The following is a 20,327-nucleotide window of genomic DNA, read 5'->3' on the forward strand; positions in this document are numbered from 1 at the left end:
ATGTCCCTTGCCATTAAGCAATGTAGATTGACCTGTTGTGAATTATTTATATACTCCTGCCTTTCCTGTCCCCTTCAGTGATGTCAGAGAGGGGGTGGGTCAGACATGTGTTTATATTAATAAGGATGGAGTGTTGGGTGGGGTCTTGTACAGCTAAACAGATGTACACGTTATCTAGACATTCTGAAAATATATGATTTAGAAACATTGTATATATATATGATTTTTGTAGATATTGTGATTGCTTTGCAAATGGAGATTTGTGCAACAACTGTAACTGTAGCAATTGTTACAACAATACAGAACATGGGCTTGAACGCTTCAAAGCTGTTAAGGTAAATCCATATAGCTGATGCTTTGCTTTATCTAAATAATCCATGTAATTATCATGTTTACATTATGGGGCCTATTTATTAAACCTTGATTTTTTTCTGGTCAAATTTTTAAGGGAAAAAATCCAAATAATTAAAGGGGGGAAAACCCTAGTATTTTTCGATATTTATGATGCTCCAAAGCTGCTAAAAAACCAAATCCAAAATTACTCCAGTACTTAGGTCTTCATCAGGGGTAAAATATCCACACTTTTTATCTAAACCCCAACGAGGCAATTATCGCTGTTACAACTGTTCTGTTTGTAACAGCATGATACAGGGATGTTCCTTTTTCCATCCACATACTCTTCAGAGATATGATATCAAATACAGAATAACATGCCAATCCACCCATGTTGTAAATATTATTATCTACCCCTGTGGATTGTACTATATGGGGGGAAACCATACAAAAATTGAAGGATCAATTTCTTAAACACAAGAGTGTGATTAGGATTGGCAAAGAAACGACTCCTTTGGTACAACATTGTAAGGAGTCCAACCATAATGTCTATTATAATATTAATATTATTAATATTTCAATCACATGGTCCGATGTGGCAATATAGAATTAATGGCATCCATCAGAGCAAGTGTCCATGATCTGGAGACACAAGGTAGGTCAACTTGATGTAGAAACATCTGAGGAGACGAGGTGTGTGGGATCCTAAATGTAGAGGAGGGGGTTACTAAAGAGTGAAGAGAAGTCTGTCGATATATGCAAAGCCTGAGCAAGAGATGTGGCTAAATAATTTTATCAACAACACCAATGGCTGTGGTCATCTGATCTATACCCATGACATGTAAGGATGAGACATTATGATTGGACTCCTTACAATGTTGTACCAAAGGAGTAGTTTCTTTGCCAAGCCTAATCATACTCTTGTGTTTGAGAAATTGATCCTTCAATTTTTGTATGGTTTTCCCCATATAGTACAATCCACAGGGGTAGATAATAATATATACAACATGGGTGGATTGGCATGTTATTCTGTATTTGATATCATACCTCTGAAGAGTATGTGGAAGGGAAAAGGAGCATCCCTTTATAATGCTGTTACAAACAGAACAGTTGTAACAGCGACATTGGCTGGTTGGGGATTAGATAAAAAGTGTGGATATTTTACCCCTGATGAAGACCTTAATGGTTTAATTGCATGGGGCCAATGTTTTTGTAATATTTTTTTGATGGAATAAAATAGATTGAATTTATCCTTGAGTGTGCATTCCTCACCTGTTCTGGTGACTGAGACTGTTAATACAATGTAAGACAAACCAGCTGATGAACAGACCTGTCTTTTCTGGGGAACTAAGACTTTTGCAACATTGCTTAAAAAGTAACAACCAGGAGTTAATGTAAATGCTGATTTCAAATTGTTATTACAAATAACTTTAAAAAGTACTGGAGATGGGGGGGCGCATGCGCGCAGCTTAACAGGAAGGATGTGCCTGTAAGAGCTCCGTGCCCGACCCGCTGAACCTAGCAATATTTAGGCGAGAAACGCTGCAGTACCGCTCGAGACACAATCTCTACATCTCTGCAAACCTGTCCTGACCAGCAACATCGCCCCGCCGTCTGCGAAAAAAAGCAACAGCTTCAAACTCCGCCAATGTTTAACGGCGCACAACAGACCATTCGCAGCGGCCATCTTTATCTCCATGTGCAGAACAGAACTTGGACTCTGAACAGCAGACAACAGGTACTGACACGCAGGCAGCACTACAAGCTGTACAGCAACTATTTAAAACCGAACTCAAGGCAGCGGTTGCCGAATTCTCTCAGCAAATTCGTGAACTGGGAGACAGAGTTGATAGGCTGGAATACACAGCAGACGGCCACGTGGCAGCCCTCCAGGAAGACCAGAAATTGATAGCTGCGCACCAGGCCCAAATGGCGCAACTGAAGAAGAAGCTGGAGGATCTGGAGAACCGGTCACAGAGAGGAAACTTACGGGTTAAGGGAGTCCCTGAGACTGTTACCGAACTAACGAGCCTAATGGATGCTACACTATTGCAACTGCTACCGGATCTACCCGAATGGCGCCTCCATATTGAAAGAATCCACAGAGCCTTGGGCCGTCCTCGCGACCCCAACCTCCCCAGAGACATTGTAGAGGTAAGAGATTTGGCTCTTCAGGCAGCGCGCACCGCGGGCAAGGATTCACTACCGCATCAAATGCAACTATAGGCGGACTTAGCCCCATTACCCTCCAAAAGAGGAGAATGCTGAAACCGGTAACTGCTCTATTGATAAAACACAAAGTAAAGTACAGGTGGGGATTCCCTTTCTCGCTGCAATTCCAAAGGAACGGGAAGCTACAATCAGTCACTACATTGGAAGCTGGCCTGTCTCTTTTGGAATCCTCTGCTTCAAACTCCACGAGGGACAGCCGTTCCTCATCAACCTCCCCACAACCTGACCCTGAATGGGCCTCCACTCCTCCAGCCAAACAACAAAAGCACCATTCACCACCGTCTCCCCCTAAAGATCAACGACCTAATCGCCAAAGACCAGAACTGGCCGCGACTTGACACTTCTCTTGGAACTTATTCCACAACAACCCACGCCGTGGGTAATTTCCACATTCCCTGATGTTCTCTCTCCCTGCACAGGGTTTACAGTTTTTTTTCCTTCACTACAGTTGTTCTCCTTTCTCCCCAGCCAAGTTAGCTGGACGTTTTCTCTCATCTTTTTCCTATGACGTTTCTCAGCGGGCCCGGGATGTTGCTGCCCCCCTGAGAACATTTCTGCCGTGGATACCTCCGTAGGGTGGAACTTCATGGTAGCGAAATGTTTACAATGCAAATTTGTTATTTTCTGTTTATTTCTTCTATTTTTACTAAATTTTTCGCATAGCATTTCTCTTAATTTTGTTGGGTTTTTTTGGCGGCTGGGCTATAAAGTGCATTTAACGTTGTTTTCAATTGTTACTGATGTATACTCTTGCTGGAGAATTGAGCTCATGCTTTCTTTAGCTGACAGTAAGCGGACCATCATCACACTAGATTATGGGGATTAAAATAATCGCTCATAATGTGCAGGGCCTCAATTCTCCAAATAAGAGGAGATTAGCTTTTAATATGTACAAAAACCTCTCTCCAGATATCCTTTGCCTCCAGGAAACGCACTTCACTCAAAAGTCATACCCAAAATTCTTTCACAAGCATTACCACACCCACTATCTGGCTTCCACCACTAGCAAGCATAGAAGCGTTGCTATATTTATCCACAAAAATTTCCCTTTTATCACTCTTAATGCAAATCTTGATGCTGATGGTCAATATATCATACTTCAAGGTACGCTATATGACCAGCACTATACAATCATCTCCAGTTATGCCCCAAATGCTGATCCGCTCCAATTCTTTGACTCGCTCTGTAACCTTTTGCCAGACTTAAACAAGACCAGGCTCATTTGGGCTGGAGACTTTAATTTATCCTTCAACCATATACTAGACCGATCTCTGTCTAACCACCCTGTGCGATACAAGACAATCACTAAGCGGGTAGACCAACTACTCCATACACACAAGCTTATTGATTCCTGGAGAGAGGTTATTGGTTCTACTCGGGATTATACCTTCTACTCCCACACACACAACTCCTACTCCAGAATTGATTATATCCTGGTTAATGCTTCCGACACCCCCTCACTTCTTGACTCTAAGCACATACAATGTGCATGGTCCGATCACAACTTAGTACAGACCACACTTGACTTACAAGTGCCCTTGTTTAGGCGTCCCACCTGGAGATTAAATGAAAGCATATTGGCAGACCCTGAATGCATAAACTTTATCTCACAGGAGATAAAACATTTCTTTCAAGATAATTTAAAGCCTGATGCATCGATAGATTGGGTCTGGGTGGCACATAAAGCCTACATCAGGGGTTGTTTAATAAAATATGCTTCTCACAAAAAGAAAGAGAGGTTACAGGTTCAAAAATGTCTAGAAACCGAATTAGCATCACTGGAGCAAACTAATAGACTTTACCCCTCGAAACCTAATAGGAAGCTGATAGATGAGACCAGCCAAAAACTCCACGCATGCCAAATAGAACAAGCCGAGAAGGCTATCCGTAAAACTAGACACAAATTTTACAAGTACACAAATAAAGCTGACAAAATGCTAGCTAACTTACTTAAGTCAGAACTACGTCAGGGACAAGTCCAAAAAATCAGACTGGCTAATGGTACAATCTCTTTGAATCCTGATAAAATAACAGACACGTTTATTTCCTTCTTTCAAAAGCTATACACCTCCAGCTCCCCTGGACAACCAGGTGAGATGGAGGCCTTTCTGAATCAGTATGCCCCATAGCATCTCTCAGAGGACCTACAACAGATCATGACCCAAGATATTACTTATGAGGATATAGAATTCACGATTAAACATTTAAAGATGGGTAAAGCCCCAGGCCCCGATGGGTTCTCCTCATTGTACTACAAGAAACTAGCGAACCAACTTATCCCGCACCTCCAGAAATTATTTCAACACATTACCAGCGGCAAACCCCCGAAATGAATGAAGCTAGCATCTCAATTATCCCGAAAACTAATAAAGATACCTTAAACCCCAAAAACTATAGGCCGATATCATTACTCAATTTGGACATTAAGTTACTAGCCACCATCTTAGCGAACAGACTAAATAGGGTCTTACCATCCACCATCCATAAAGACCAAATTGGTTTCATCCCTACCCGTCAGGCCCCAGAAAACATTAGGAAATTCCTGAACCTCGTAGCATATGAGAACAAAAATAAAACCCCAACCTGCTTCCTGGCATTAGATATTGAAAAAACCTTTGATACGCTTAGCTGGCCCTATTTATTTTCCCTTATAGAAAGAGTTGGTCTAGGATCTACTCTAGTCAATACGCTGAAAGCATATTACCAGGATCCACAAGCTTACCTCAAACTCCCCTCTACTAGGAAGGTAGGCAATATCAGGATCCAGAGAGGTACGAGACAGGGATGCCCTCTTTCCCCTGCCCTTTTTGCATTAGCGATGGAACCTCTAGCAAGAGCACTCAAGGACAACACTGATATCAGGGGTCTTACTGTAAAGGGTAAAGAATACAAGCTTTCACTTTTTGCTGATGATTTACTCATGCATGTGACTAACCCCCTTACATCCCTACCCAATCTACTTAATGTTTTATCACATTTTGCGAAATTATCCGGCCTGAAGATCAACCCAGAGAAATCAGAAATGCTCCCCTGTAACCTTCCAAAACCAATGATTAAACTGATTGAGCTGAACTTTGGTTTCTCCACTAGGAATGAATACCTACAGTACTTGGGAGTAAAACTAACGGCCTCTCTTTCTACTTTATACAAGACTAACTACCCCTCGTTAATACACCTTTTGATGCAGAAACTTTCCTCCTGGGATAAACACCGAATCTCTTGGATCGGCAGAATCCACTGTGTAAAAATGGTACTACTACCAAAGATCCTTTACCTATTCAGAACTCTATCCATCCCTGTTCAAACGGCTGATATCCAAGAATTACAGACAGCCATTAACAACTTTATCTGGCAAAATAAAAAAACAAGTATACCGCGACAAGTTATGTACTTACACAAATCGAATGGAGGACTTTCGGTGCCAAACTTGACTAAATACTATAGAGCTGCAAGACTTGCCCAATGGGCTCCTTCGCATGCAGGAGAAGCTGCCCCTTTATGGGTCCAGATTGAAAATTACTTGCTCTACCCACACCTAACCAACCATGTCCTGTGGCTCAACAAAATTCCCCTACAAAGCTTTACCGAAGCATCCCCTATCACGTTGGACATGCTACACTTATGGATAGAACATCGCAAGAGTTCCCAAATGACTTCGCTCCCCTCCCTCCTCAGCCCAATAATTAACAACCCGGACTTCGCACCAGGAAAGTCTAAAAAGGCATATGCATGGTGGCTGAGGAAAGGTGTGACCACGCTGGAGACCTTGGTCCAACTCGGCAAACCACTCACTATGCAACAACTAATGCAAAAATTCGATCCACCCCAACAGGAGTTGTTTAGAGCTTCGCAACTCATCCACTACGCCCATCTACAAGCAAAAAAATGCAAAGACAATTGCTTCACGAAATCATGCTTTGAATCAATCTGCAGACAAGCACCACTGGCACCAGGCATCCTCAGTCTAATGTATAAACTATTCAACAAACTACCTACCGAAAATTTCAAACATAAATATATGCTGCAATGGGAAAAAGACCTCCAAACTACAATCTCAACTAAGCAATGGTCTCAATGCAGGCTCACAGCAAATTTGGGAAGTACCCGTGTTTCCAATAGAGAGACCTCAATCAAGCTTCTGCACAGAACTTACCTTGTGCCATCACGACTACACAGGATCTACCCGTCTTGCTACCCGCTTTGTTTCAGGGGCTGCCAAGAAACAGGCAAAATGCTTCACATATGGTGGACTTGCAAAACTGTCTCAATATTCTGGGATCGTATCACACAACTATTGTCCAAAATTCTACACACTGACTTCCCTAAAGACCCAACCACCATGCTCCTGGGAAAGAAACCAGCTTGATTACCCAACTCGGCTCATAGACTGTCACAACATATCCTCACAGCCGCCAGGTTGATTATTGCTCGCAACTGGAAAAAGCCTACCATCCCCATATTCATGCTTAAAACTAAGATAATTGATATAGCAACTAACGAGAGGATGTCTTATATGCTACAGAATGATCTGGAGGCCTACGATAAGATTTGGTTACCCTGGTTGGCATATGAAAATGACCCCTTGCTTTTCTCAGCATTGCAAGTATAATCTGTTGACTTTCCCTCTGGGTCCCCAAGCTACCTACAATCTTGGACATGCCTATGACCATTGTCTTTATTTGCTCTGATAACTAGCCCAGCCGCCATTATTACCTTATTTATCTGTTTATTTATGTATTTGTTTTTCTTTTATTTTTCTTTTCTTCTCCTTTTCTATTGTTTCATTTACTCCCCATCTTACTGATATTTTACGATTTTCTGTAACTGCACCCATGCAATGACATGTTGATCTTTTTCTTTTCATTGGAAAAATCAATAAAACATTTCAGTTTAAAAAAAAAAAAAAGTACTGGAGATTTATAATAAATGCTTATTGGAAAGTTGCTTACAATTATTTTTTCTTTTCTTAGGCAAATTTTTAGTTTGGGGTTGATTTGCCCTTTAAAATCAGTTTTCCTCCTAATTGAGCCTGTTAAGTATGGTACCTGTTTGTTGTTTTGTATGCACAATTTTACACTCTTTTAGGCATGCCTTGATCGAAACCCAGATGCATTTCAGCCTAAGATAGAAAAAGGAAAAACAGGAGATGTTACACCTCGACACCATAAAGGATGCAACTGCAAGCGATCTGGCTGTTTCAAGAATTACTGTGAATGTTATGAGGTTTGTAACGCTTTCATCCTTTTGACAAATTGCAAAAATATTGCACCTTAACAGCTTTTCTTGTATGAAGAGAGGTAATGCATTAGACAGTCGCGTCGCGTCGGATCAACGCTGAGACCAGAATATAGCACAGAACTTCAGAATATAGCACATTTATCGTTTTATTGATTGATTTAACAAACTGGTACATTTGTCAAGTACTTACTCAAGACTTATGTTTTTGTGGGCCTTTATCATCTCCACTATAAATGATACAAAGACAATTCAAGTGTTTTCCATAAGGATCCCCACTTTTTCAAAGTCTATTTGTATTATAGAGTGTACATACACACTACAAAGGTAATTTACAAGGACCCCAGATGCAATTAATAGAGCAATAAGGGTTGCAAAACTGCAACTCTGCGTAGTGCAAGTCAGCCTTGTTCTTACTACCTGTGATTTGTGCCTTCCTCATGAATACAGTTCTGTTGAAGGCCTATGTTAGAGTGCAGGGCAGGGTGCAGATGTACAAACAAACCCAGCAGTTTGTGTAAATATTTTGCACTTTGCCCCTAACCTGCATTTTATAAAGGATCTGTTATATTTCCAAACGTATGCTGGCATCCCTTCTAAAATTGCATGTTCTCAGCTGGCACTGCAGAGTTCCAAATTGTTTCTGGAAGAAACACCACCTATTTGTCAAAACCATGTTTTTGTTTTTATGGGTAAGCAGCCATTGGACTCTGGAGAGTGGAAACATTCTCTGGAGTGATAAATCACATTTTACTAGACTGGCAGATTTTATCTCTGAAACCAATAGTAACAAAAGGAATTGTAGGACAAAAGTGCAATGTGTAAATCAGAGCTCACCACAGAGAAATTCTACTACTTTCTAGTCATCCCTATGGGATTTTTAGCGTCATTATGTATCAAATAGTGAACTCCGTTGATAAATACACCTCTAAAATCATCCATTTCACCACAGATGAACACTGGAAGAAATACCAGTGTCTAAGAACTAGGGATGCAGAACACCCACGATTTTGGGATTCTGGCAAATCTCGAATCCTTTGTGTAAGATTTGGTCTTCCTGAACTGAATAGAAACCCTGATTTGCATATGCGAATTAGGAATAAGAAGTGCTAAAGAAATTCATGTGCTTGGTAACAAATTTTTACCCTTCTTGTTTGTATGATGAAAAGTCACATGAATAGGCACTTGGATTTGGCCAAAGCCGAATCCTGCTGGAAAGGGCTGAATCCTAAACTGAATCCTGGATTCTGTGCATCCTTATTAAGAACTAGGCATACATTCTAGAGAAGGAGATACAGAAAAATAAGTGGATGTTGAACAGGACAGAAGCACATTTTTTAATAACGAAAACATCACATACTTAAAGGGGGTGTTCACCTTTGAGATAACTTTTAGTATGATGTAGAGGGGCCCAAATTACCTGAGCAACCATGCATTGATTTGAATAAGAGACTGGAATATGAATAGGAGAGAGTCTGAATAGAAGGATCAGTAATAAAAAGTAGCAATAACAATACATTTGTAGCCTTATAGAGCATTTGTTTTTTTAGAAGTGGACAGCGACGCCCATTTGAAAGCTGCTAAGAATCAGAATAAAAAGACAAATAACTATAAAACTATAAAAAAATAAATAATGAAAACCAATTGAAAAGTTGCTTAAAATTGGTAATTTTATAACATAAAAGTTACTTTATAGGTGAACCGCCCCTTTAAGAAATCACCTACTCAGAAAATCAGTGTTATGGTATGATTATGAGGTAAATCCTACAAATGATCTTTATTTGTTAAGCTATATTAGATGCATTTATTAGACTAATATGTCTGGTTTTGTCCTTCTTACTTTTCAGGCTAAAATAACTTGTTCTTCTGTATGTAAATGTGTAGGATGCAAAAATGTTAAAAGCCTAGATTTTAAATCACTTATGAACATGCAATGCTACTTAGATTCTAGAAGGTAAGTCACTTTAAGAATATTTTTTGTTCAACTGAATTAATTCTGTAAAGCAAGAACAAACACAGTCATCGTTCACATGTAAGATGAATAGTAAAAGCAAAGCACATACTATGGTTTTGACACTTAAGCATTTATTATTAGTATGGATTTATGCAGGAGAGATTGAAGCTATTCTGTGGTCTGAGATTCACTGAGCCATTGCCTTCTCCATTCTCTGACCTCTATAGATTATTCAACCCGGTACGACTTGTATAACACTCTCTCACATCTTATTGCAGACCCCCTGGTCCTCAAAATCTCCTTGTGGTTGTAGGGGTTTAAATCCTCTACAGCAGTGCTGTCCAACTGGTTGCCCGCGACCCCCTTTGTGTGGCCCCCCACAAGAAAGTCTGCCTGCTTTGACTGCTTACCTTGTGTAAACTTGTGTGTGTGTGCCATACTATTCCTTCCCCATGCTTAGTGTGTGTGCCATACTCTGCCTGCCCTATGCTCCTTGTGTGTGCCATATTATGCCTGCCCTATGCTCCCTGTGTGTGCCATACTCTGCCTGCTTATGCTTCCTGTGGGGTAGGAGCCTAGTAGGAGTTTGTTCTGGGGGGTTTGTTAGCATTTGTAAATTGCTGTTAGGGGCCCCTAAGGTGTTTAATCATGTGCTTGGGGGTTGCTGTGTTATCCACAGCATACGGATTTAAGTGTATGTTTTAATATGACTTACATTTTTTACATATTAAAGGGGAACTATTGTGAAAATGTAATATAAGCTTCCTCATACTGAAGTAAGAAACTTTATAAGTACAATCAATTAAAAATTCTGCATCGTTTCTGAAATAATCAAGTTTATCTTCACAATTCCTCTCTCAGCATCTGTTTCTCCTCATTCTTCATTCAGGAGTTGGGTGTCAGATGAATGATCCAATATATCTTGTAGGGGGCTTCCTTTCCTAGCAGATGTATTAGAGCTCACTTAAATAACTGATTCCAGTACAAACAAAATCTAACAAAATAACTGCCTTTAGCACAAATCCTGCATGTAGAGAGACATGATGTCTGGTGATTTTAATAGAATGACCTCTAATACATCTTCTAGGCAAAAGGAGCCCCCCTATAAGATATATTGGATCATTCATCTGACACCCAACTCCTGGATGAAGAGAGAATGAAGAGGATCAGATGCTGAGAGAGGGGTAGTGGACATAAACTTGATTATTTTAGAAACGGTACCGAATTTTTAATTGATTGTATTTCAGTATGATGAAGTTTATATACAATTTTCATTTTCGTGATAGTTCCCCTTTAATGATGAGTGATATCCCTGCAGTGAGCACCAACCATTTGGTTTTTTGGTGTGCTACCAGGATTAATGTGGATATGGTCTGAAAAGTTCTTGTGGTAACATGGGTGTGGTTCAAAGTGGGTGTTATTTAAAAGCAGGGGGGAGTGCTGAACACTGGTTTCCATTATAGGCCCTCCACCATGTAGGCCAGAAGAATTCTGGCCCTTAGAAATACAGAAGTTGCACAGCACTGCTGTACAGTTTCACTACTGATCAGGGGTCTGAAGAGGAGACATTTTGTAAAATTAACATTTGTATATTCTGGCAATATTGGGAGCCAATTCCAAGTTCCAGGTATCAAGTAGATTACGGTTCTCATTTACAGAGAGGGGGAAAATCTGTCACAGAATGCCCTGCTTATCCACTATGCACTATTTTTATATAATTGCTCTCACCGCTTTCCAATGCAAATATTTGCACTACAATGGAACTGAGTAGCGTATAGCATGTAACTGCCCCCACAGTGTAAGGGGCAGCATAAGGACTGGAATGGGTATACACTTGGATACCCCTTAGTTGTGAGCTAATTACAATAGGCGTAATTCAGCAAGAGCGCTATAACAAAGTAGGCGTTAATTGCAGGTCTCCATTTGGTCTCAGCACACAGTGCCTTACTCCTGATACACAAAGCTAACTAATACATTGAGAAAAATGTTTGTTCTTAAGGAATACAACTGTAAATCAGTCACCTTATTATTTCTTTCTTTATAGTATTAACTTGTTCTGCATTTCTGGGGAAGTGGTGGAAGCTACATGTGCTTGCCTCCTAGCGCAAGCTGAAGAAGCAGAAAAAGAAGGATGCTCAACTTGTCTGGCTGAACATAGGATAATAGAAGAATTTGGCAAATGCTTAACCCAGATTCTCCACCCTAAGGTCTAAAGAGACACCTTTCAATGTCAATGAAAACACATCAATTTACAAATATGAAAGAATATGGATTATTTACGGTTTTAGTTATATTTAAAACATTTAAAAAAATATTTAAGGTAAATTGTGGTGTATGGTGTCTATGCCCCTTTAAAGGCTCCCTTCTCCTTCTCTGGGGATCCTTGGTAACTTGCCCACAAAGGAGAATTTGCACTCCCTTAATGCATGACTCAGAATTAAAATACTTTTAGGGCAAGATATTGAGGCACATATGTATGGCATAATTTTATAGGCTTTATAATACAGTAGCGCATTATCACAAAGGATTGTGGCGCAAATGAAAAACACTTTTCTTTTGAAATTGATATATCCAACAAAGCTCCTACTCAGTATACTTCTAAACCCACTGTAGTGTGGACTTTAAGGCTCAATATCAAAATGCTTTGTTTGATGCTAACAGAGGCTATTTTGTCAGTGAATGGCAATTATGTTGTAACTATGCCAACTCTAATATTTTACTAATAAACCAAGTCAATGTCACATATGGGACATTATGACTATAAACAAATAAATACCTTTGTTCTATAACTTGTTATACTAGATTCTATATATTGTTCCAGATCCTCTTTAAATATACCCTGTTTAGGTGCTACTTTCCTTTTCATGGATACTATTTTAGTTCAGTGTGAATATTCTTTGAAGCAGAGACAGTTTGATAGTAGGAATGATAGTAGGAATGCACAGAGCCATCATTTTTTGGCCCAGTTCAAAATTTCTGGCTGAACTTATCAGAGTTCAGATTTAAACACACACATGATGTTTAAAGTTATTAAATGTCCTATTTCTTGATATAAATACTATTGTGTTCACTTGGCCAGTGCAGTAAACTGAATACTAATAAATGGTTCTGTCATCATATTAACATATTTATATATTTTCTTTGCAGTTAGAATTGTTTGAAATGCCAGATATTCTGCCAATAAAATATTGCTACTTTTACTCCATTTAGTGCTTTTGAACAACAAACTGGGATCATATCCAGCAAATGATAGTTAATAGCATAATAGCATCTTATGCTAAAAGGGTATTGTCATCAAAACATATTGTACCGATTTACTAAAATTTTGTGTTTTGTCATCTCCTTTTCTGTTTATTGTTGTGTGTCATAGTCAGCAGCATAATTTGGGTGCTCCGCCCCCCCCCCCCGGAAAAAAAAATCTCCTGAGGGGGCCCAAAGCAAACAGTTCCTCCTCCCCATCTCTCTCCCAACCCACACCACATCTACCGGCCACACCACTACATCAAAGGTTGGAAAGGTGTTGGGGAAAAGGGACTATGCTGCAGCAGCCGACCCTGAGGTCTGGCCCCTGTGATCGCGAGGTCTGCTGTATAGCTAGTTACGCCACTGGTCATAGTACTTGAAAGCGTGTATGCTTTTTAGAGTAAATATTATTTTAAGAGCCATTCTTTAAATAGTTCCTGGCCTATTGCTAGGTCTCCATGACAGAACACAATAATCTACATGAGGTAGAATGGCCAAAGAAATCTGTTTGATCTTTATTACATGACCTTCATTAGGACCATTGCACATGTTGTGGCTGACTTGGATCTTCTATGTTGGGGTCACTTTGAGTATTTATTAGCTTTGTAGCACAGAAGCAAAACACTTTGATTTTTGCGAGAATTGCATTTCCCCATGGGCTTAAAGGAGAACTAAACCCTAAAAATGAATAGGGCTAAAAATGCCATATTTTATATACTGAACTTATTGCTCCAGCCTAAAGTTTCAGCTTCTCAATAGCATTAATGATCCAGGACTTCAAACATGTCACAGGGGGTCACCATCTTGGAAAGTGTCTGCGACACTCATATGCTCAGTGGCCTCTGAGCAGCTGTTGAGCTGCTCAGAGGCCACTGAGCAGCTCATTGCAAAGTATCAAACAGAGGTTGGTCTGTAATATAAGATAATGCTACAGGGCTGATTCTTAAATTATCATGCTAGTTGCACTGGTTTCTGTGCTGCCATGTAGTAATTATCCATATTAATTACTAATCAGCCTTATACTGTGATATTTATATTCTATATGTACTGTATATTTTGATTTGGTTCCTTAGCTCAGTAACTGACAGAAAAGAAGATGGGGAGCTACTGGGGCATCTTTGGAGGCACACATTTCTACTGCTAAAGGGCTGTGGTTGCCTTGGGCTGGTACAGAAGCCTAAAATATAATGCACAACATTTCTAGCCTACTTCTTTAGTTTAACTTTCCTTGTCCTTTAACACAGTGGATGGATGGGCCCAGTCTTCAAGCTATTCTGGGTTAAATATTGTGTAAATGCATATTTGCTGTCCTGGTTATTCCTGAAACTATAAAAGAATGGGACCAACACAATACATCTGTAACTGTGTTTTTATGTAGGAGTGTCCTGACAAAATGAAATAAGTGGATCAACTCAAAATCTGCCTAAGTCCACAAGAGGTCAACACAGGAGCTGATTTGTAAAATGACCTGCTTTGACTTGTATATATGCTAGTGGTACTCTCTGGATCCTCTCAGCTAGGTCTATATAATTAGTTTCCATAACAAGAATTACAAGGTCACTCACTTAAACCTAAATCCAGTCTCCTAGCTATTCTATTAAGCAATTGAAATGATTTGTGACTGATTCAACATTTCAGGGGGGGGGGAGGGTTCCCTGAATTAAGATGAGTGCCATTGTCACGATACCCAGGAGCTGACACATAAAGAGAATGTCTTAAACAATCTCAGCGTATTCTTACCATTAAATATTATAGTAGTAGAGGTGCACACATTAATAGTGAGTATTACATTTGCAGAAAGGTTTAAAGAAGAATAACACTTTTTTAGTTATGTATATTTGATTTGGGGAAAGGATATTTCAAGTACTAACTAAGCATAGGTCAGTTAAACAGCAGTTTTGCAGAAATGCTATATTTTATAGTCATACAATAGAATCTGGCATTCATTTTTCAAGGAAATCATATAGCTCCTAGCTTCTGTAATGTAGATACTGATGTTTTTTTGTTTGTTTTATATTATCTAATCCAGGTACTGATAATCCATAATTTGTGACAACTGTCTCCTTCTTCTGAAGTTCAATACTTTCACAGGCAAAGAGGTTTCATATCCTTTAAATAAAAAGAATTGTGTTATGAAAGACATACAAATAATACAAATATTTATTATTTATTTAATATGTTATAAGTTAAAAACTCAGATTATAATGTATAATAATACAACGTGAATTAAAGCCCCCCAAAAATTCAAGGGTAATATGAAACATTTCTGAATGGATATTTCGTCTTCTGCACTAGAATTAAATGTTTTCATCCTTCAATTTGTTGAGCTTTCCATGGAGCAATCTCTATCTTGACACATGCAACCAAAGCAAGCAGAAATCTGATGCCATCTCCTGCTTTCCCTGGCTGTCAAAGCAAGTAGCAAAAATGTTTCACTGAGTTTGTGAAATCTCAGGGTTTCAAAAACTCACAGGCGAAATAAATGTGGTAAGATTTTCTAGGCATTATAAGGCAGCTTATGGCCAAAATTCCAGAGAGACAATGGCTGCTTAGGTATCTAGGCATTATTATCAAAAATAAGGCTTAAAATGCTCAAGGTTTCTGTGTTTAGGGTCACCGTTGGTTTCAGCTGCTAGATTCGGACTTTGGCACACTTTATAGATTTTGATAAGGAATTGCATATAAATAGGGTTTAATTCAAACTTCTGAACCTACTTTTCAGAAACGAAGTCATGAAATCCAAATTCTGGTGTTCAAAATCTTCTTCATATTCTGAGGCAACCCTTCTGCCGTCTGTAATGAGAATATGATAATCTTAAAGGATCAGTAACATCAAAAAATAAAAGTGTTTTAAAGTAATAAAAATATAATGCAGTGTTGCCCTGCACTGGTAAAACTGCTGTATGTGCTTCAAAAACACTACTATTGTTTATATAAATAAGCTGCTTTGTAGCAATGGGGGCAGCCATTTAAAGGATAAAAGGCTCAGGTTACACAGCAGATAGCAGATAAGCTCTGTAGAACATAATGTTATCTGCTATCCATTATTTAACCTGTGCCATATAGCCTTTTTTCAATTTCTGCCATTGCTACTCGGCAGCTTGTGTATATAAACTATAATGGTGTTTCTGAAGCAAACAGATCAGTTTTACCAGTGCAGGGAAACAGTACTTTAAAACACTTACTCAATAAGCATGTAGATTGCATGGAAGATCTGACCTCATCCGCACAATGTATATAAAAAGTAGTTATACTAAATGTTGCCTGTGAGAGAAGGGACAGGCATTGAATACTCTCTCTACTTGAAATTAGGATGAGGAAAACTTGTATTGGAGATCATATAAATTGCACCTTCATTTTCTTACTAGCCAGTATATTTTCCATGTGCAAGTTTCTTCCCACATTTCCAGTTGTTGCTTTTTTATGTATTGGTAATAGTGTTGAAATTCTTGTAGTTTTTCCCATGTGTTTGTTCTTTTCCAGGTACAAAACTTTCCCCATATATAGTAAAAAGAAACTAAGTTTGCTTAGGTGCAATAACCCATAGCAACCAAGATGCAGTAACCCATAGCAACCAATATGTTTGCTTCCCAACTGATGACCAGTAAATGCTGATTGGGTGCTATAGGTGATTAGACCTGTAGCAGGCTTTGCACCTTGTATTTAATAAATTGTGATGCTGTTCAGTTTTCCCAAGCCCTAGGCTTTGGCGGTGAAGATAAGAAGTGAGAGAATATTGTTTAAATCTCTGCATTATATTGCACAAAAAGGGTATAAATATATGGAAATCATCAGACCGCTACAGTGAAATGTAGCTGTAAAAGTAAATATCACCCACTCCTGTAATAGTAGCATCCTGCGTTCTATTTATCATCCAATGGTTACACCAAAACCTTTCTTTTACTAGTAATTGTAGCATTTCACTGACATTGTTGTGCTCTCATAAAGTATACATACAAATCATTTTGTGTACAGACAACTGGGCAGTATAATAGTTAACTTATTTCAATGTACATACATTTCATGCACATTGAATGCGGATTATGTAAGCAAGCCATACAGTATATTAGAAAAGGGTTTAACTTTCTATTACCATGTTTCCAAGTTTTTGCATTTTATGCATATCTTTGGCCTCCTAGAATGGAGTGCAAAGGGTTGTGCCTCACTCTGCATGCAGGATGCATTGTAGGATGTCTGTGGGCAGCAAGTGCTCCCTGCATTGTGCTTTGGGGCTTAATATTTAATGCTCCAGTACTTGCCCCAAAGCATTGGTTAATGAGCCCTCATAACTAATTGTTTTGAATATATAGTTTAATAAACACAGTACAGATATGGGTTTAAACCAAGAAAGGCATATGTGTCGCTTAAGCAATGTGTTTCTCCATAGGCTGCAATGTAACATAAAATATACATTGCATGGCTATTGGGTCTTTTCAGGGGCTGCAGAAGATCAGTTTGCAAGGGAGGGTAGGTTTCCTCCATCCTGCATGCAGAAAAATTTGGAATAATGGCAAAAATTCTGGCCTCATCCTACCTGCCCCAGCCAGTTTTGACCCTTATGGATCTACATTCTGTGGCAGGTAAGTCTTTGAGTCGCACACAGGAGAAACATTTTATTTGATGGCTTAGGTACATTTATTTGGCACATTGCCAAAATATGTTATTGTCTCCAGCAAAATAAAAACATATGTTGCATTTAACTGGAATGTAATGGACCAGAACTACCTTCTCTAATATAAACAAATGTTTTCCCTTTCTTGATAAATGGAGTGTATCTGGCATTATTTCTCAGCGTGAAGTAGAAATGCTTGCCCTTTTGCAATTTACTTTCCCCTTCTCAAGTAGTTATTTAATACATCTTTATAATAATGCTTTTATATCAGGGAGCTAATTCAGAATGGTGCAATTATCCTATTGCTGATAAAGAAAAAGGAATCGACCGATGAGCACATTTAGCAACTGTGGAGCCTGGATGTCTTAGGGGCAGAATCATCAAAATGTGAGTATAGAGCTCACCAAAAAATAATTCACTCACTTTCTATTTATTCCTATGGGATTTTAAGAATCATATTAATCAATGGGTGAACGTTAGAGTTCATGAATGAATGGAGTGAATAGAAAGTGAATGAGTTATTTTTTGTGTGTGCTCTAAGCTCACATTTTGAGCCTCAAAGTGTAATTTATAGTCTTAATGTGCATGTTTGTATGTGCACGCACATACTTTAAGGGGATTATTTACTAAACCACAAATCTGCGTGGTCTGCGCTTGGTTTCGTCCGATAATCCCAAAAATTTGGGGTTTTCAGCAATAACCAGAAAAAAATTTAGTGATTCAGGAGTAAAATATGAAGTTTATTCCCTACTCAACTTTCTTGAGTTATTTTATTGATAAATAAGATAAAATCGTGGATGGGAGTTTGGTTGAGCTTGGTTTAACAAAAATAGGAGATAAATTTGAGTTTTAGTAAATAATCCCCTATGTACAGTATAGTGATTTAAAAATGTATTGATGTGCCCTAAAGGATAAAATGCACAACATTACATTAAGAAACACAAAATCTCATGTGTGATTGAAACACCTTGCAGCATATGTGAAGAGGACCAGTTTTGTAACTAAATTTAAAACTTCATGGAAAAGCTATCCATAGACTATAATATAAAAAGTATATCGATGAAAATTCTGTATTTACGTGTAACTGTTTAAACTTATATAACAGTATTTTATTTCAGAAACTACAGACTGGACTAAAAGGTATGGATTACTTTCCACTTAGGGACTCACATGGAGCACAAAAACAAAGAGCTACTTTAAAAGCAGTAGAAAAGAAAACTTACGTCTCCCTTTGAGGTACATCATGGATTGAGGGCCCCAATTTCTTGCCATTAACTTATTCTAAAAATATGAAAATATATATAAATAACTGCAGCTATGTGGTCTAGCCCAGAAACAGACAATAGAGTTATCATAGTGATACCTTAGGAGCACACCAGGATTCTGAGACAAGCAACAGTAGACCAGCACAGGTAAAGAACAGCACCGTTTGCTTTCTCTAAAAGATAAAAGGACAGTTGTGAAGCGTGGCACAGCTCCTGCGTGAGGTGTCTGTCTCCTTAACAAAATACCCAACAGTTAAGAAAAGTGGAATTGCTTACCATTATAGATGGCTCTGTAAGCGCTGAATGCCTGACAGCTCTCTTCTCATCAGAAAACCACAGCTTCAGTTTGCCAATATGCTCCTAATGAACTTAAGTCATGCAAACCCTTGATGTTCAGCTTCTTCTGGTAATCTAGTTTGTGCTCATCTGTTTGTTAAATAACAACAATGTGCATATTGTGGGGGGAATGAAATATATCTATCCTCCTATGATGATCAAAGCAGCAACTGTGTCAGACCCTTTTATCCAAAGGCTACATAATGACAGTGATGTCCCTGGGAAATCTTGATGCAACCTGTACCCAAAAAGGCACGTACGTATTTGTTAAAAGAAAGCAAGGGCAATAAACCACTGAATGTCGTGAAAAATATATGCAAAATACACAATTACTTTTCAGCTGTAACCCAAGTGTGTAGCAGCAAGCAAACATGAATATTTATTTCATTACTTGGATTCAGGGTTTCAAGCTAATATTTGTGTGTTTAAAATTGTACTTCTTCAACCTGCGTAAAGCCTTCTGAACCCTTACAATTTTATAGATTATGATTGACTTTTCAGCAGAAAAAAATGCTCTTCTCTGTTTGGAAATAAAATTTAAACCAAGCAGGGTGATTTTTAACTTCTTCCATCTAATTCTAGAATACCCCTAACAGAACCACACATATCTCACAGTGCCATCAATAGTGTATGGAATATATTATGATGTCACTGACTGTGCAACATATACAGTATATCTCACACTACCACAGCAATGCAATTGCACAATTTACAAAGCATTACATATTTGACATATCAAACCATTCCAGCAATGGGAATATCTTACAGATACCAAAAGTTCCTTAATGGCCCCAATAGTGCAAAATATATGCTTAATCTATAACCCATAGTTCCTTGGCAATACTTCTTATATCCTACATCCAGCCCTCACCACGACAACGGCTTCAGGGAGAGAAATCCACAATTTCACAGCTCTCACTCTAAAAACCTCCTTTTGCACCTTAAAATGGAACATTCTCAGAGCATGACCCAGTGGGGTAACTAGATGTTACCAGGCCCACAGCAAATTTGCTTTAAGGGCCCAAAATATAGATAAATTATACCAAGATATCATCAGAGAGTTTATTGTATAATCTTCTTATCTGCAGTGTTTCTGTAAGAGGAGCCATCTGAGGTG

General features: G+C 38.7%; 2 protein-coding genes across 3 annotated transcripts in view; one reads left to right on the forward strand and one right to left on the reverse strand.

Annotated features, from left to right (window-relative positions):
• Positions 1–13,078, forward strand: part of tesmin.L (testis expressed metallothionein like protein L homeolog) — a 31,827-nt gene extending 18,749 nt beyond the window's left edge. For both annotated transcript variants that reach the window (XM_041590016.1, XM_018257672.2), the window contains 4 exons: positions 233–335; positions 7,651–7,788; positions 9,648–9,754; positions 11,799–13,078. In XM_041590016.1, the coding sequence (XP_041445950.1) occupies positions 233–335; positions 7,651–7,788; positions 9,648–9,754; positions 11,799–11,967 (517 nt within the window). In that variant the 3' untranslated portion in view covers positions 11,968–13,078. The remainder of the gene's footprint in view (positions 1–232; positions 336–7,650; positions 7,789–9,647; positions 9,755–11,798) is intronic.
• A 1,272-nt stretch (positions 13,079–14,350) lies between these two features.
• Positions 14,351–19,431, reverse strand: LOC121402843 (spexin prohormone 1-like). Its single transcript, XM_041589573.1, has 5 exons — positions 19,151–19,431; positions 18,973–19,047; positions 18,833–18,890; positions 15,713–15,790; positions 14,351–15,106 (listed from the first exon to the last, which is right to left on the reverse strand). The coding sequence occupies exons 1-5, from the start codon at positions 19,151–19,153 to the stop codon at positions 15,018–15,020; spliced, it is 303 nt and encodes a 100-aa protein (XP_041445507.1). The 5' UTR covers positions 19,154–19,431; the 3' UTR covers positions 14,351–15,017.
• Between the last annotated feature and the right edge of the window lie 896 nt (positions 19,432–20,327).

This window comes from Xenopus laevis, chromosome 4L (assembly GCF_017654675.1).
Source record: "Xenopus laevis strain J_2021 chromosome 4L, Xenopus_laevis_v10.1, whole genome shotgun sequence".
Lineage (NCBI taxonomy): Eukaryota > Metazoa > Chordata > Amphibia > Anura > Pipidae > Xenopus > Xenopus laevis.

What these genes read in the sequence shown, in the direction of transcription:
- LOC121402843 (XM_041589573.1), bottom strand. An exon ending in AATCCTGGTGTGCTCCTAAG is followed by an intron (nt 18,891 to 18,972) that starts GTATCACTATGA and finishes TCATATTTTTAG; the next exon opens with AATAAGTTAATGGCAAGAAA. An exon ending in CATGACTTCGTTTCTGAAAA is followed by an intron (nt 15,107 to 15,712) that starts GTAGGTTCAGAA and finishes TTTTATTTAAAG; the next exon opens with GATATGAAACCTCTTTGCCT.